The following is a 17,920-nucleotide window of genomic DNA, read 5'->3' on the forward strand; positions in this document are numbered from 1 at the left end:
TCGTACACTCAGACACACTTGCGAACACTAATGGGAAACAGATTGTTGGGCGTGTGAAGTGGAAGAAGATTGATTACCTGTATCTAGTTACTGAACACACACGTGTGTGCGTGTGCAGCGAGGGTGGCGGAGGGCACACGCTGGGTCGGTGTATTGAACCATCACAGGGAAAACGAAAATAGACTGTTATGAGTCCCTTTGTCAGTCGCACTGTGTGTGTGTGTGTGTGTGCACCAAATAGTGCACCATAGTCCACTGGTGTTGGATGCCATTGACCTGGAGTCTGCCTGCCAAAAAGTGATCTATAGCGCAGATGTGTCAGTCATATTTTGCCCTGTATCATGATCTAAGTCATTTAATATGGAATTTTTTTTTTAATCCAGTTCCAGGTAGACTTGGTGGTGCAAATACCAAACTTTACATTAGTAAAGTCAGTGTGTTCCAACGTTTACTTCTTTTTATGGTGGAAAGAAATACTGGCAAACATCATGCTTCTGAATGAAAGGCGCTGGAACAGGTTTATTCCCATTTCCACCCTTTGATGCTTCAGGTTTCTGACACAATTAGCCAATCGCAGATGTTTCATTCACATCGGATCTGTTTTCTTCTTTTTAGAGTGTCTACTTCATGTTTTATACACATGTTCCCTCAAATTATATTAATTTATAATACAATTCAGAGACAATAAATCATTAAAACACTTGTGAAGTTTGGCCTGTTTTTTTTTTTTTTTTTTTGGACACAAATGTGTTGTCACTTAGTCAAACAAAAGCTGTTAGTCTGTCTGTCCAGATCCCACCATTTAGTACATACAGTAGTTTCAGCATTTTCTTGTCACTTGGTAACATGTTGAGTGTAAATTAATGGTAATTACATGCGTTTCTCATGACTTCAAATAGCCTGCTCTGTCACGACATAAACCTTTATTTCCCTCTTTGAATTGTCATGGGTGTAGATTTTTCTTAAATTGTTGTGGCTTTCCCACAACAAACAGTTTGTTTAACCACTTGTCAACAAAGAGATCACTGCAACTTTGCTCTTTCATTTGCAGTTTTTATGCTCACGCCACAAGTTCCCAAAGAAAACTGCAAATCACCTTGAAGCTCATCAGCAAAGCTATGCAGCGCACATTGAACTCAGGACTGTCTGACAGTGCTGCCACAGTGTAATGTCAGATCCTTTAAAAATATTTAGTCATTTTGTACTAAATGAATTATAATGTGGCTGTCGTTATGCCCCCTTTTTTCTCTTTTTTTTCTCTCATTTGTCTGGCTTTATCTGCGGATTTAAAAAATTCAGGGGTCATTTCTATGCTTCTGTCTGCTCCATTGCCATCCTCTCTTCACCTCTTCCCACCGTAGTCTTTTGTCCTTGACCAACTTTATCTTCTTCAAACAAAATTGAAGTTATTTTCCTTCGAGTCCTTCTTATTTTCCCCCATTTTTTTAGTTGTTTGTATTGTTTTTTTAAAACGGGATTGTGCGCAATTGATGACGCACATTCTGGCTCTTGAGCTTCAAGTGCCAAACCAAATGCCAACCCTGAAGAGAAATGCAGTAAAAGTGGGGGTTAAAGGTTTTTATTTACAGCATCACTTGGTATTGTGTGACGAATAAGGATGAATGTTGCTGTGTGTGTGTGTATACACAGTATTTTAGTAGATGCCTCAAGTCACAAATACACCTGTTGAAAAATGCAAAAGGAATGAATTCAGCCACTAAGTGGAATTACTTGACGTAGGTGCTGACGTCTGTATCTGCAGCATTGCACGCTGAAGAAAAAATGCTTTTCTATGTTAATCAGTCCTTCTCTCATGTCTGTCTTTCATGGATTGCTGTCTCTTTTGAGGTCCAGTTTGTTAATTTGAATGTGGAGTGAAAGAAAACATCCATTTGAAAGGTTAGAAAGGAATTCCGTACAGAGAAAAGTGTCGCTGGCGAAACAACACTCTTCACTTTTCGTTTTGGAGGTCTGTACCATTTTCTTTTAAGTGCGACGTTTCTCGTAGATTATTCTTGATTTTTTTTTTTTTCCTTTCAGCTAATTTGAAGTGTTAAGAGCCATAGAATTGGTGAGAACCCTGTTTGAGAGTAATGTGAAAAGATTGTTATCAATTTCTTTTTCTTCAAAAGAGGGGGCACATTTGTGTCCCTACTATCAACGATCCTGCTATAGAGGAATGCACCTTCCCACTGATTTTGTTTGTACATATTGTCTTTTATGACTCATTACTCTTGTGTGTGTGTGTGTGTGTGTGTGTGTATGTGTGTAGTGTAGTGCATGTGTGTGGGCATTAGATCAAAGATGGCATTGTGTTCTTCCAGCATCACCGATATTGTGTTCTTCCGGGTTTGTGCATATCCACCCTTCTGTGAACATCAGTTTTTCTCATTACTGTTGCCATTAATGGCTGAAATAGAGGCGCTCGAAGTCTCTGACGTATCTTTTGACGTCCTTATCAACAGATTTAAGGGCATAAGGTAGGCTACGTGCTGGCGCCGGCGAGCAAAGGAAGTGGCGGCGTTCACATTGATTTTTTTTTATTTATTTATTTTTTAAGTAACTAAGGCGGATCTGGGTGTAGATGGAAAGATGCACTGATAGGGTTTTCCCCCATAACATGGTTTTCCCACAGAAATGCTAGTTGCCATTTTGTGATAGAGGCTCGGCATTGGAATTGTTTTTGAGGAACCAACGCCGTTTAATGTATCGAAGAATTTAAAAAAATTGGTCACTTTACAGAGGCAAAACCATCGGTTATGTATGTTGATCAGCCATGACATTAAATCAAACTGGTGGTTTTAATGTGTGAGCTCTAAGAAACTGTATTTCCAAAAGAAACCGGACTTTGTTTTCATTTTGTTTTGGATACAAGCTCCCATTAATTTCTAAACAAAACTTCCTGCGTTTTGATTATTTTATTTTTAGGATTCCCGATCCAGCACGGCTGCACAGGGAGCAAAATGAATCATTTCCCATAATACTCTATGTTCTCCAAATAGCAACATAATGTAGACAGGACACAGTTTGCATCAGATATTATTGTACACATCGCATTGTTCTAGGGAAAATCTTTCCATTTCTGCTGTGTTCTGTTTCCTTATGTCACTGCCCCATCTTTTTTATTTTTTTTAATTGACACATATGAAAACATTACCACTTATTTCAAATAAGTTTTCTTTCTGTAATTTTGGGATGAAATCTAACTCCAGACGGTGCGTCCACATTGCTTTTAAATGTTTAGTATACAAAGTTTTACCAATGCAACTAAACTTTAAATGTAAGCTTTGAAGATGTTATAGCGATATAAAGTATAAATTAAACCCGTAAGCTTTTCCTGTCTCCATTTTCATATGTTCATTTTATGTGCTTTGTTTCTGCTTTAATTGACTCTTCATCCTGCCCGTTCTTCCCTTCCTGTCTTGCTATTTTCCCTCTGGTGTATTCTTAGGTGCTTGGTTAAGTCACTTTTATAGGTCATTTTCATGTGACAAGGAGTGGCAGGTCTTACTCAAAGGTCTCAGCCATTGTCCTCATCTGCAATTTCTAAGCTTTTCCCAAAATGGTGTTTAAAAGGGAAAATCAAATGGGAGGCGTTATAGCTCAGTTGCCTTTGAGTATTAACAAATACCTTTTTTTTTTTTTTCTTTTTTTTTATTTTTTTATGTAAATATTCTGGAAGTGTTTCTGACTCCCATTTAAATGTTGGTGCATTTTTATGTCTCTTCTTTATTCATCAGCCTACCTACAATGATGTATGATTGCATTTTGAGATATTGAAGTTTTAGCCTTTTTATCAGTGTTAACAACCAACATCTGGTTTTAGAGTCTGACCCCTGAAATCAAAGAGCTTCCACTATTTGGCTCTGAAGCTGAGCCAAACACTGAATATGAAATAATTCCTCCACCTCCTCTGTGGCTTTTGAAAAGGGATCTGTGGAAGTGTAGGAAATAACAGTAGTACAAGGAAGCCAAGCAGAGAGAAATTACCCCCCACCCCCAATAAAAATCTGTTCAGTTGAGTCAAATTTGCCAAACATTGATGTCTAACGTGTATTTTCATGTTGTGCTTAAGGCCCAGGTACAGCGCTCACTGGACAGTTCCATCTCTACACAGCCGAGGGCCCTGATCGGACGACGCAGCAGAAAGGAGGTGTCGGCAACGCCTGGGGTGGGAACAGAGAGAGACGTACACTTTGGCAGTCCTGTGTCGCAACAAGACTCAGGCATTCGGGATGTGGAGGATGACGAGGAGGATGAGGAAGTGAGAAAACCACCAGTCACACACACACAAACACAGAATTTGAGCTACACATGTCCTTCTAATTGTCTGGTTTTATCTCATTTGACAGAAGCTGGTACTTCTACAAAACATATCTATACACGCTTGGTTGATTATCCAACGTTATGTCTCTCAGTCTTTAGAGAAAAAGTAGATTAGAGAATGAAGTATCAAACAGTCCTAGACAATCAAAATGAATTGTTTAGAAGTGATGAAGTGATGCCGGCCCCATGTGAGTCTACTGGTCCATTTAGCAGTCTCACCTGTTTGGCTCAACTGTGTGGGAGTGGCTCATATTTTCTCTAAGGGGCTGAGATTTTAGCAGCACGTCAACTCTTTCTGAACTGTATGTTTGAATTCACGATTCCATCGTGTCAGAAAACCTCCTCTCTCCAAAGCTTTCCAACAGTTTATAATTCTGCTGCTTAGGCTACCTTTCTAAAACCGAGGATTCACAATTCACACTCCCTTTACGTGGTGATTGACCAGCTTAATGTTAGAGAATCACCTTTTCGTAAATTATTTCTCCATTTTCTAAGTATCTTTACTTTAATCTTTTCCATGTGCACTTATTTGCTTTTTGTAACTCCTTGTCTTTCCACCCTTAAATGACCAATTCATTTCCCTTTTCCATCTTTTCTTTTCCTTTACTTTTTCTTTCCTTTATTTTTCTTTCCATAGAATCCACCCCCACTCTAAACGGTATGTTCTTCTGTCCAGCAGTCAGATGTCATTAGAGTTAGCCCAGTGTCCCAGGTGAGGTCTGGGAAGTTTCTGCTGGATGACGTCACAGTGAATGTCAGACCCATAGCAGCACGTAGTCCACGTAATCCAGTTGAGCTACACACACCAGCTCATTTATAAGCGATGTTAAACCTCCATTTTTTTCAAGAGGCTGGTTGAAAGAAGTCTGTTTCAAACCAGAAGCAAAACAGAAGTCTAAAATATGCAGTGTGGATAAGGCACCCCTCAAACCTGAGACAGCTGGAGCAGTTTGCTCGAGAAGAGCTGGTCAAACTACCTGACGACAGGTGCTGAAGTCTCACTGAGAGCTACAGAAATCACTTGTTTGTTCAATTGCCTCTAAAGGTTGGGCAACAGAATATTAGGTTAAACAATTGTTTTGTTTTGGTATATTATATTCTATGTTTTCTCAATTAATGATGCGTCTTTTCTTTTTTCTGGAGTTACAAAAAGTCAGATCAAATAACTTTGCAAAGTAATTGGTACACAAATCAGAGAAGTGGGTAAAGAATGTACATCAATAACGTGTTTCCTGACTGAATGATAAAAGTTCAAATGATGAACTAAGGTCGTTCTGTCATTACTACAAAATGGACAAAGCAGCGTGACACTGAACTCTTCAAGTCATCCCTCATGGGATGAAAGTTCCCTATTGCAGCCCTTGTTGTTCACACTCAAGGAAAGCAAAATACAATGAAATCGAAGAGAATGGAGTTGAACTTGTCACCCCATTGCTACCATTCTGTTTTAAAGTCCCTGTTGTCTCCTTGGCTTATTTACGTCCTGTAAACTTGACTCAACCTTCTTCACGGGAAGACCTTGGCTCGAACAAAGGCCTGACCCAGCGTTGGTCAGGGTTACGACCGCATTGGCGCCGATGACTGCAGCAGTGCCAACCATTGGCATCCCGTCTCCTCACGCCATCGGTCTCTGCAGTGTCTTTCCCTTTCTAGCCCTTGTCTTCATTTACAGTCATCTCCCTGTGTTACTGTATCCCATCTTTCTTTGCCAGCTTTCACTCTTCTTCTCCTCCTCTATTCTGTCTCCATGCATCTGCCTTTAAATGGTATGACTTTTTGTATGTTCTCATTGTTTCAACACTGTGTGTTTGTGTGTGTGATTACATCAAAGCTGGCATTGTGCTGTGCCTCCAATGATTTTCACAGAAAGCAAACTTTCCAGAGGGCAAGAGGGCACATGTTTTTTGCATTGTGTGCTTTAAAATAGGTAAATTGTCACTGTGATGTTCTCCGGAAGACAGAGGATGTGGGTAGAGAAAAAGACATTAGGGATGGCTAAACAGAGAAACTGAATGAAAAATGGCTTTTAGACATTAGAATATGCTATAGAAGGATTTAGTCCTTTGTCGCTCTTTGTGCTTTTGTGTTACTCTGTCAGTTAGATTTGTAATGTTTATAAAACCTACCCTAAATGGTAAATGAAAGTAAAGTATATTGTGACCATTTTATTCCATGTTCAACACTATCTCTTTATTTAATTCAGTTCCATTCAATGATTCTTTATTGGTGTGACATGTTTATTAAAAACAGTTGCCAAAGCAAGGATAAAGTCAATAATAGACGTGTACTGAGCCAATCCAGTCATGTCTTAAATACGTGATATTAGCTATAATAAAGCTAATGGGTGAAAAAAAGGCATGTTGAAGGGTGATGGGCGGCAGCATTGCTTTCTTTCACAGTTGAGCTCTGCAGTGCAGGAATCTCAATATGAAATAATAATGAAATAATAATTTGGGCACACCTGTAAGTGACTCTGAGTTAAGATTTTGCAGTTGCACTTCTCATTTTGCTGTATATGCTGGATAAAATGACAAATATTGTTTGTTAGAGAAGATGCTCCGCATTGTGACACCACTATATAATCACAAGATTTATGAGTGTGAACCTTTTGGAATATCATGGAAACCATGAAATTCCAAAAGGTTCACATACTTCTTCTTTCCACTGTAGCTGTAGGTGAAGCTGTATCAAAGCACAGCACTTTGTGGAGTTATAGAAACACATTTACAGTTCTTGAGTTATAGCAAGTGTCATCACATCTCATCATTCATCACACTTTTGGCTTTTATGTCCTTGTTGTTATAGAATATAAGGGAACATGCTGTATAAAAGAAAAGATCTGTTCAACCTCTCGTGTTTGCTTTTTGTTCATAAGATGCACATTTGTCCAATTATAAAAAAAATGGTTTCTCTCTCTAGGTGCCTGGAGCTCAGGACTTAGTGGATTTCTCTCCAGTTTACCGGTGTCTGCATATCTACACTGTGCTGGTAAGTTTGTCCTCTTTTTTGTTTCCTTCTCTTTCATATCTCTTTAACTTTTACCTGCAGTCATTTATTTTCCAGTGCTGCTGTAACAATCATAAGCACTGATTCAGTTCCTTCTCTCTCGCCGCCACACATGTAAAAATGCGTGTGTTGTACTGACTTCTGTGTGAAGTTATTCAGAGGTTAAGAGAACTTAAAATGTTTTGTGCACTTTCTGGAAACTACTGCTAGATAGTCTGTTTACACGTGAACTTTGGTTACTTGTTATCATCTGTCCTGTAAATCCAGTATTAACATGAAACAGCACTGCTCATTAATTTGTAGCATTAACAACAAAGACTTAATCCAACCAGAGACAACAAAGGGCAGATACGGTTGTGATGGTTGACAAAGTTCTGTTGTCTCCTGCCAACGCTATATAATTAGGAAGATCTAGCACAAGATTTATGTATAGAGAGGTATATGATGCTGTAAGATGAGGCCTCGTGCTCAACCCTGGCTTTAATCCAACGTGTGTGTGTGTGTGTGTGTGTGTGTATATGTGAGAGAGAGAGAGAATGTGTATGTCTCATCTCATATAGAGTGAAAGCGACATGGGTGGAGGTGTTGACTGGGCCATGACTGTGTTACTTGCACATTTGGGGTGTATGTGTGGCGTGTGTCTGTGTCTGTGTGTGTGTGGGCGTGTGCATGTCTGTAGGGGTTGTGACCGGGCCAACACAGCCAGAGGCTTGGCTGTTACTGTTCAGTGTGTATTTGTGTGTCTGGGGGGCTCTCTGGCAGGGGGACAGGAAGTGCATGAACTTTGACAGGAAGGAGAGAGTGAACAAGTAAAAGAGTGATGGAGGGAGGGAGCGAAAAGGGAAAGTGAGGGTAGAGAAAGGGTAAAAGAGGAGAAATTATGCAGAGATTGAAGAGAAGGAGCAGTTTAATGATAGAAGAGAAACAAGGAGTGATTAAGAAAGATGAAGGTAATGCTACAAACCTCCAAGAGGTTTAAACAGGTGACAACAGGAAAGAGTCCATAGTAAGGAATGGAGGGGTGGGAGTTGAAAAAGAGGAGTTCTCTTGTAAAGACAATTTGAGTTTGTTTGTAGTTCAGGCAGCTGGAAGACAGCAAACCTGACAAGGATTTAGGAGAAGGGCTGGATGGGCTTGGAGGAAGTGTTGGAGCAGTTTGCCGTGGAGTCACATGCTAGTGCTAGCTTGATTTGCCTGTAAATTGTTAATTTCTGCAATATATTCACAGCTCAATTTGCCTAGAGTTGAGAGCTAATTCAGATCAATGGATGCTTGGAAGGTGGGAAACCAACCTGAGAAGATCAGCTGATGTTGATATGAATGTAGACATTGTATAGTTCAGTGTAATTAACCTGTAAAGGAATGACTGAATGAAACATGAGGGAGAAACGTGTGTCAAACTATGTACAGATGAGCACAAATGAGAGAGAGGACGGGAAATAAGGGAAGACAACAAGGATGAATGAGAGGAGAGGAGAAAAAGGTGGAGGAATTTAGAGGAGAGAGGGTGAAATGGGGATATGTACAGAAAGAAGCAAGCAAAGAGTTAGCTAAAGATCAGTTAAAGAGTGATAAAGAAAGACAAGAGGTGGCTGTGGGGGTTAAGGGGCAAAAACAGGAAGGTGGGGATAAAAAGACAGCACAGAGAGGGAGATAGATTAGAAAGAGGTAACTGCAGTGGTGAGTGAGAGCAGCATTAAGGTCAGTGGGAAAGAGATTGGAAGGAGTGTGTTCTGTCTTCAGATGCTGTTGAAAGGTCTGGTTGACCCCTGATGTCATCCTGGCTCTCACATTCACCTATCTGCCTCTCTCGCTGTCTTACACACACACACACACACACACACGCACATATTTTTGTATAGCAGTCAGTGGGAGGACACCACCTAGCCCCCTATTAGGCCATGATAATCTATTCTGTTTCAGCTTTTAATGTATCACATGTTACTGCCTTACTTTAACTCTAAAACCCAGTCGTAACTCCTAAAATTGCTCTTTAAACACCCTTTTTTATTGTGAGGACCGACTTAAATGTCCTCACTTTGTTAAAAATCTGTTAAATTCATACTGGTCCTCACAATAATAGCATACAAACACACACACACACTTTCCCCCTCTTGTGTGGTAATTTGAATGTGTTTATTCAGTCCTCTGTCATCTGCTGCTATTTGGATTAAGCAAACTAATGAGACACAAAGTCCCATTCTTACACACACACACACACACACACACACACACACACACACACACACACACAGAAATTGTTTTATCCATTAAAGCGGTTTTGTAGCAACTTGAATGACAGGTCATTGGGCAGAGAAGTGGATTTACCATTAGAAAAGAAAACCAGAATGTCCAGCACAGTTTGCAGTACTGGGCAGGGGGTAGACTGGAAAATCACAAACACACTCACACACTCACAGTCTAATTGTTAAATAACAGGCACGCGAATGTAATGGTTTCATTTATTTTTCTAGTAAACCTGGATGTGGAATCCCATTTGCAATCAAGAACCCTACTTTCCCCACAATCCCCCTTTTTTATTCTTCTCCTCCTCCTCCGCTCCTCCATCTTTCCTTCTCTTTTCCATGTTTAAAGTCTATGATTTTCCAGTCATAGTCGAGCAGCGTCAGGCCCAAACAATAATCCTTTGTTACACTCGCACACATGTTGCACACTAAGAAATGTGGACAGAGTTGTGATCAATGTAAACACAGGCCTTGAGCCCAACACACAGAGCTAAGCAGAGGGTTGGGGAGTAGATGGAAGGAAGAGCAATCCGATTCATCACACTGGTCAGACCGAGAGCTCTGTGCTGCAGCAGGACAGCCAGAACTTACTGGACTGCTTTGACACCCAGATTTTGTCCAACCCTGATCATAAAAACATAAAATCAGGACTAATTCATGGATAAATAAATTTCCTCCATCAGTGGATTTTCCTGTGGGGTATAGATTTGCATAGAAGTTTTGTTCGACTTCAGTAAACAGACAAATTTGTGCCATTGACAGAAAGAAATCTGGGTTTGCAATGTTTGAAGGAACAGAGAACCAGATACAAGGTCCCATAGAGAAACCTTTAATGGCTCATTAGCTGTTTTGCACCAGCAACCTACTCTATTCAGCTGCAACTGAGCAAAAGAAGAGTGAGTTTCAAACATTTACAAGACAAGATTCTCTAAATACAGTTTTTATTTAATAGTATGTGCTGTTAGCATGTACAGGTTTTATTCATAACATGGGTTTTTAGTTTACAGGCTGTTTGCACGCTTACTAGCTCGGAAAACTCTCTTTACTTTTCATCCATCCATTATCCTAATCACTTTTCCTCTTCTCTGGGGTTGCACAAAAAGGCACCTGGGCAGTGGGTGGGTTCAACCCCAGGTCCTTCTAGCTCTGAGATGATGGTACCAACCACTACACTACGCCGCCCTCTCCACTTTTCAGTAAACTTGTAATTGAAAGATATGTTTATAGCTTACGAGAAAATGCCAGGAATTAGTTAAGGGCACAGTTCAGCGGAGTTTTGTGACTGAACTTCATTAGGATTTTGCAGACTGGAAGACGTGTTACATTCCAGCAGTTTACTACCTAACCCTGTGAGTAATTGCTACACAAGTTTCTAAAAACAGATGTAATAGAAACGTTGTGTGTAACTGGATGTTTAAATTATTTTAAACTGGTTTTCTTTTTGTTTTTCTTTTTTCCAGTTTAATTTTCTTTGCAATCATTTGTATTTCCTCAGCTTTATCTGTTCCCTTGCAGACACATGCACACATACTGCATAACCTCAGCCCTGTGTTTCACCCCTGTGCTCTCTCAGGGAGACTGAGCTCTGTATAATGAAGAGTTCATGGCCGTTTGATGCTGCTCATTTGTTGAATACGCATTGTTCAACTGAGGGCCAAACAGGGAATTAAAGAACACAAATGTAGTTCCAAAACACTATTTAGATCTCGACCAGTCAGATGCATGTTTTTAACATTTACTTTATTGCTTTGTTTGTAGCTTTGTGATGTGTTTTCAATGGAGATAGTAGTCATAGTGTACAATTAAAGATCAGTTAAGCTTGAATACAAAACCTCCATCTAGATATTTATTTTTAACATTCTGTGCTTTGTTACTTTATATGTTTTTTTGTTTTTTAAGCTCTTCTCGGGCTTCAGATGTCAACATTTTACCAGAAAGTCTGTGGGTGTGAAGTTTGAAAAATATGACATTTAGAAAGGGTCAAACCGAATGATTATATTGTTTGCATCATTGAAAATATAGGATCCATCCCTTTGGAGCTTTGGCCATCAGTAAGCCACAGTTTAAAAAGTTTAGATTCCTTTAATTAATAAAGGTCCACCACTCATTAACACTATACCCAAATTAGCTAAGTACAAGGGACTGAAGTGTGCTGTAATATTATTTTTTCTTTATCATAGCTAAATACCACCAAGTCACAGTCTTGAGAAATGTTGGCATTGGCTAAATGCAGCTGTGTTTGTTCAAATCACAGAATGTTTCTATTTTAAATTTATAATCTTACTACCACATATCACAGGTGGTGCTCGCCAAAGACCTGAAAATACACTGTAATGAATTAACAGAACTCAGTGGTCATAATAGTGTGCATGTGCCTGTGCGTGTGCGTTATCTGCCCAGTTCTGGGGCTTTTATCTCTGAGCTCACCAAAGGACTGAGGGTCCTGGTCTGGTCCTTAGATAGGCCACAAGTTTCTCTTCACACAGAGCAGAGAGAGAGATAAGAAAGAGCTTCTGTGTAATGGAAGGATGAGATATGAGCTGGTCAAGTTTAGAAAGCTGACTTTGTGATTCTGTGCGTGGGGGTTTTAGTTTGAAGTCTGACCAGTGACGCCAACCAAAACTGAACAGGAACCAGTTTTAGTCATCAAAGACATGCTGTCTATCTCTCCTACTCACTCTCACTTACACTCTTTCTCTCACTCACATGACCTTATCTTATACTTTCCCAGCATTCAGTGGTTCTAACCTTTGGTTTTATACACCATTAAATGCATCCTTCCCTGAAATTAATAACAGCCTCAAACAGTTTTGAACACTTGGCTGTTGTCAGCGATGGCGTGTGGCTTCACAGATTGGACAGCAATTTCCAGTTGAATTGAAAAAGCATGAATTGGTATTTTTGACAGCTGAACATGTATTACATGGAAATGTGGGACAGTCGACATCAACAGAATCCTGAAATGTTGGAAAAAAGACAAGCCAAATCTGCCTTTGGCTTGTCTTTTTTTTATTACAGGCCTGTCCTTAATGTAAATAAGTGTAAAGCTTCAGATCCTACGGTATAATTAGATTTGAGTTTTTGAGTTTTAGCATCTGGGCCTAGTCTGAGATGTTTGTTTTACCCAAATATATACAACACTAAAATAAATCACACTCTTATTTTTTGTTTAACTGCCCATCTAGACTTAAGAATATTTTAGTGAGGTTTTGCCAGATTTCTTTCATCACTTACTTCATCACAAACTGAGTTTATATTCTATTCAAAAAGTGCCACTGTAAGACTCTCGGACATCCAGCATTTCGTCCATTCGTCCACCCATTCTTACCTCCAGTTTGTGTTGTAGGGTTTGCGCGACACGTTTGAGAACTACTACAGAAAGCAGAGGAGGAAACAGGCTCGCCTCGTACTGCAGCCACACTCTAACATGGTATGACCCTGCACTGCCACTGTGTGTTTGTGTTTTTATGTCCACGCACTCTCTGTCCACTAACTACACTTGCAATACCCATCTCCTGCACACACACACACACACACACACACACACACACCTGTACCTCACTCATACACACTCCTCAATGTATTTTAACGGCTGTTATTGCTAACAACAAACATTATTGTACAAAATTAAAGGTAATTCTGAACAATTTAATATTTAGCGTTGAATATGTTGATATAATGATATAATTAGGTTTACTGTTGAGTTGTTACTTAACGTTCTTATAGGTCTCCTGTGAATAGTTTGACCTGTAGTGGCACAACTGAACTGTTTATTTTTGCAAACGTATGTACGTCATGTGTACATTTGTATATAAGAAAACTCCAGGGTATTTATTTATTTATTTATTTATTTTGCCTCTGATTGTTTCTACATTTTCTTTTGCTCTGCTGTTGGATGCTGGACTCCTGGTTTCTCCACTTTTACATTTCTAGCATGAAACTTTGGAGGGATACAGGCGGTACTTCAACCAGATTGTTGGGTAAGTCCACTTGTGTTTCTTTTCTTTAGTCTTTTTCCTGCACTGGACTCTAGATATGATATTTATGAGCCAGAATCTGAAGGAGTTACAGAGTACTTTAATCCTTTAAGGGCAGCACATCATCTCACAACAGAATCTTTCAGACTGTACCAAAGTGTGTCTAATGAAACCAATATATGTGAATTGTATGTCATACATTGATTCTTCCATCTATTTATGCACCTAGTGTCAGCATTGTCTGTAATTGGGCAAAAGGCAGAGGAAAAACATTTACATCGTTATCATCTCTCCTCCACTGATTTTTTTTTTTTTTTTTTTTTTCCCCATGCTGTCATCCCTCTTTGGCCACACTCATTACTCCCCTCCTTTCACTTTTCCTTGAATCCCTCGTTTCATCCAATTGTCTCTGTTGCAGTTGCACACACGTTTACATGCTCTGGGAGGCGACTAGGTCTCTCTAACACACACCCACTGGTGACGATTGATAGAGTGTATGCAATGGTGGTTGGCTTATTGCTGTTATTACTTCTGTCTGTCTGACTGGAGCAGACACTTCTATAAACACTGCCAAGGTTGGACACTAACTAACACAGAGAGAGAGAGAGAGAGACACACAATCTCAGGTCTGGTATTCCCATTTGAAATGTCGGAAAGTGCTGCGTCTCATCCATTACTGTTTCTCTACCATTCAAGTCAGTCTTTGATCCATTTTCCACTTGCTCCATATGTATCCGTTCAGCCAATCATTTTGTCTGCATTCCTTTTAGCAGCCCAGCCCTCTTTATATTATTCAAGTCAGTATACAGTAGGCATAGGCACTTATAAGTAGAAACACGTTAACGACATGGGTTTAAAATTGAAATAAAAGCCAAAAGGAAAAGAAAACATAACATGATAAAGGAGTCATGTTTAAGTACAGAAGCAATTGGTCTAAAGAGTTGTTTAGTCTGTCATCAGAAATGTCTATAGACGTTTTGTATGGAGAAATGGCTCAAACATTCACTGGTTCGTAAGTAGAAAAATAATTTGAAGGTGTCACCTTGGGCTGTGGGGAAAATTATTTTAAACATGGAATGATTGAGCTGTCAATTAAACAAATAATTTCTCTTCATCAGGAAACACAGTTGTAAAAAATAGAAGGCTGTCTTGTTTTATGTATCTACTATGAATTTTAGGCTTTTGTTTCCCCTCAGGTTGAATTGTGAGGGTTAATTCTGCCTGCCTCACAAAAGGTGGAACTGTGGAAAAAGTTCATTTGAATATTTAATCCCAACATATTTATACCCTTATGTAATGACAAAGAGAAAACTAACCATGCACAGTCAGACCACAGAGTCGACCACAGTGTAGCTCATTGTGGTCTGGCAAGGCTCGCTGGGCATTAGTCTGAGTGAGACATGTTGTCAGTGGACATAAGCTAAAGTCACTTTGCAGGCGATTTGATCCATTACACACAGGAGTAATTTTAAGAAAGCAGTACAACATATGATTGACAACTGTGGCCCATTTCTGAGACACCAACTGCATTTTACGCCTGCTTGGATGAATCTCTTATTCACTCAGATGCCATTTATACTTGTAAATCTTTTTCAAACTGGCAAACTGTGGCAGGTTTTCTGGGAAAGTTGTCCATAATCACTTGAGCTATTCGTGCAAATAGGTTTATGGAAATATCTGAGTGTAGTTAAAAGCCCCACAGATGTTTCATTACAGTTTACTTTGTATTGCTGTAATGTGTTTAATTGTTAGCAAGATAAGTTGGTGGTGAGAGGTCAGTCTTATCATCATCTAAATTACCTAACATAGTTCATAGTTCACTGACAGGTGCGTCTCGCAGCTCCTGATTATTTGATTTAATATTCTCAAAATAAGTGTTACATTTTGAGTTTAGTAAATTGGCTAGCCTCCCTTTAGTTAAAGATCAAATCTGGCTACCAGAACCCCTAAAGCTTTTTAATTAGATCCTTACATTACTTTTTACACATAACAATTGTAAATTCCAGGATGTAGCGTCCTGAACTGACAATAAGACTCCAGGACTCCATGGCTGAGCCATGAAATTATCTGGCACCTAAACTGAGCTTTAAAGGTTTTAGTTTAGTTTTTTTTTTTGAGGACGGCTGTATAAGCTCAGTCATTATTCTATGCTAGGCTAACTGTGTCCTGAAACGTGAGGCTGGTCTCGTTCTTCCCATGTAACATGTAGGAAACGGAATATGTGGTTTTTGCATCATGTTGAATTAATATTTTAGGCTAATGTTAATATCTCATGTATATTCTCTCCCTCATTCGTTCCTTTCACCCAGGTTTTTTGTTGTGGAGGATCATGTCCTTCACACTACACAGGGCTTAGTGAACAGAGCATACGTTGAGGAGCTTTGGGAACTGGCACTTTCCAAAATCGTGGCTGCCCTGAGGACGCACTCAGTAAGATTTAACACACACTTAGTTCATGTAAATAATATGTTTTCACAAATGTACAACTTGTTGCTAGTTGTGATAACTCCTCTGTTTCCTCAGTCATACTGTGATGATCCCGATCTGGTGCTGGATCTGAAGAACCTTATTGTCCTTTTTGCTGATACACTGCAGGTATGTGTGTGTGTGTTGCTATTCGTGCAGCCCTGGTCAGCATCACACTGTATGAACTGATCAGTCAGGGCTTTTCTTTCCACTTTGTTGTTTTTAACTTTATGTTCACTTATCTTGGCACATGCCATTTAAGCTATTTGACCCTGGAGGCCCATGAAACTTGTTCAAAGTGTGTTTTTTAGTTTTAAAAATGGATGACTGCCAGTCTCTGAAGAGAGACCTTCTTTATTCAACCCTTTTAGTAAGAGAAGTTTATCATCAGATGTCTCTCCATATATTCACTTTCCACTGTATACATGAACTACCTGGATGTATTGAGTGTGATGGATGAGAGAATGGGGGGGATCAAGGGGAGATGGAAGGGATGTGGGTGAAATCCCAAATGGGAGAAACATTTGGAGATGAGTGACAGAGAACGAGTCAGGGGAAGTGATGGATGCATGGTATGATGCCCAAAAGTAATTCACGTGAAGTGATGAGGTGCCACTGAATGGCTGAATTCTCTTCTCTTCTCTTCTCTTCTCTTCTCTTCTCTTCTCTTCTCTTCTCTTCTCTTCTCTTCTCTTCTCTTCTCTTCTCTGAGCACTGTACAACTTTCTCTATTTCTGCATAAGTCTGACCTGAATCTGGGCCTTCTCCGCCCAAATTGTATCTGTTAGTGGTACTCAGCAGGCAGGAAAGGGTTACTAAACTATTTCTGAAAGACTTTAGGAAACTAAAGGAAAACTAAAGACCTCTCTTTCAGTGGTTAATATCCGTGTTGATGAGTCTACCATCAGGAGGGGCATCCATCCATGTACTTGAAGCTCAACAGACTATGGATTATACAGCAAGACAATAACTCTGATCACACAAGTTGTTGTTTTGGAGGACTGACTCAATTCCCGACCTTAACCTTAGGACTTGTGTGAAATCCCACACAAGTCAAATTTATGCAGAAATAGAGAAAATTATAAAGGTTTCACAAACCTTCAAGCACCAATGTAAGTAAAACAGATATGAGCAGAAAGAGAACAGAGATCATGATGTGATTAATGTATGTGTGATTCTTATGTTTTTCTGCCGTCTGTGAACTTCTTTCTGCATAGACCTTAGCTTGGCCTCATTGTTCATAATTTTTTAGATGTTCAGGTGCAGCTGGACACTGACTGGTTGCTCTGTTTTCTCTCTGGCAGGGTTATGGTTTCCCAGTGTCACAGCTGTTTGACATGCTGCTTGAGATGAGGGAACAATATGGAGAAATCCTGCTCAAGAGATGGAACGTCACCTTCAGGTTCTCATTAATAGGAGATAACTGACCTTTGCCGTTTGCATGAATGAGGCAGAAAGTGATTGAGAGAGCGTCTGTTATTTCTGTTTTGCATTAGCTGAGGATGTGTTTTTGAGTGCGTGCTGCATTGACCTTCCCCTTTCTAGTCTTAAGGTCATTAGGGCACACCGAGTTTTTGTGACCACTACACACACTTATACACTGGTGTTGGTTTGTGGGAAACATTCTCGTGCTGGTTTTGAAGTTTTATGACCAGCCAGAGAGGGGAAGTGTTTTAAAGCAAACGTCCGGAACATTCTCTGCCCTTCAGAATGGGTAGTACCCTTACCAGACTGCGTGTGTGTTTGGGTTTACATGCCATTGTTTGCCGTCGCTTTTGTCCAGTGACACCAGTGGGAACGGACAAACAAACACACACTCCCTCTCTCCTTCCTCTCTCTCTGTCTGTCTGTCTCTCTCTCTCACACACACACACACACACACTCACACAGTGGGGAAGC

General features: G+C 39.8%; 1 protein-coding gene across 3 annotated transcripts in view; it reads left to right on the top strand.

Annotated features, from left to right (window-relative positions):
* The window catches only part of exoc6b (exocyst complex component 6B), an 82,642-nt gene that overhangs the window by 15,192 nt on the left and 49,530 nt on the right, over positions 1 to 17,920 (top strand). For all 3 annotated transcript variants that reach the window (XM_026352425.1, XM_026352426.1, XM_026352424.2), the window contains exons 7-13: positions 4,076 to 4,264; positions 7,246 to 7,314; positions 12,925 to 13,008; positions 13,512 to 13,558; positions 15,865 to 15,985; positions 16,079 to 16,150; positions 17,326 to 17,423. In XM_026352425.1, the coding sequence (XP_026208210.1) occupies positions 4,076 to 4,264; positions 7,246 to 7,314; positions 12,925 to 13,008; positions 13,512 to 13,558; positions 15,865 to 15,985; positions 16,079 to 16,150; positions 17,326 to 17,423 (680 nt within the window). The remainder of the gene's footprint in view (positions 1 to 4,075; positions 4,265 to 7,245; positions 7,315 to 12,924; positions 13,009 to 13,511; positions 13,559 to 15,864; positions 15,986 to 16,078; positions 16,151 to 17,325; positions 17,424 to 17,920) is intronic.

Source organism: Anabas testudineus, chromosome 18 (genome assembly GCF_900324465.2).
Source record: "Anabas testudineus chromosome 18, fAnaTes1.2, whole genome shotgun sequence".
NCBI classification, from domain to species: Eukaryota; Metazoa; Chordata; class Actinopteri; order Anabantiformes; family Anabantidae; genus Anabas; species Anabas testudineus.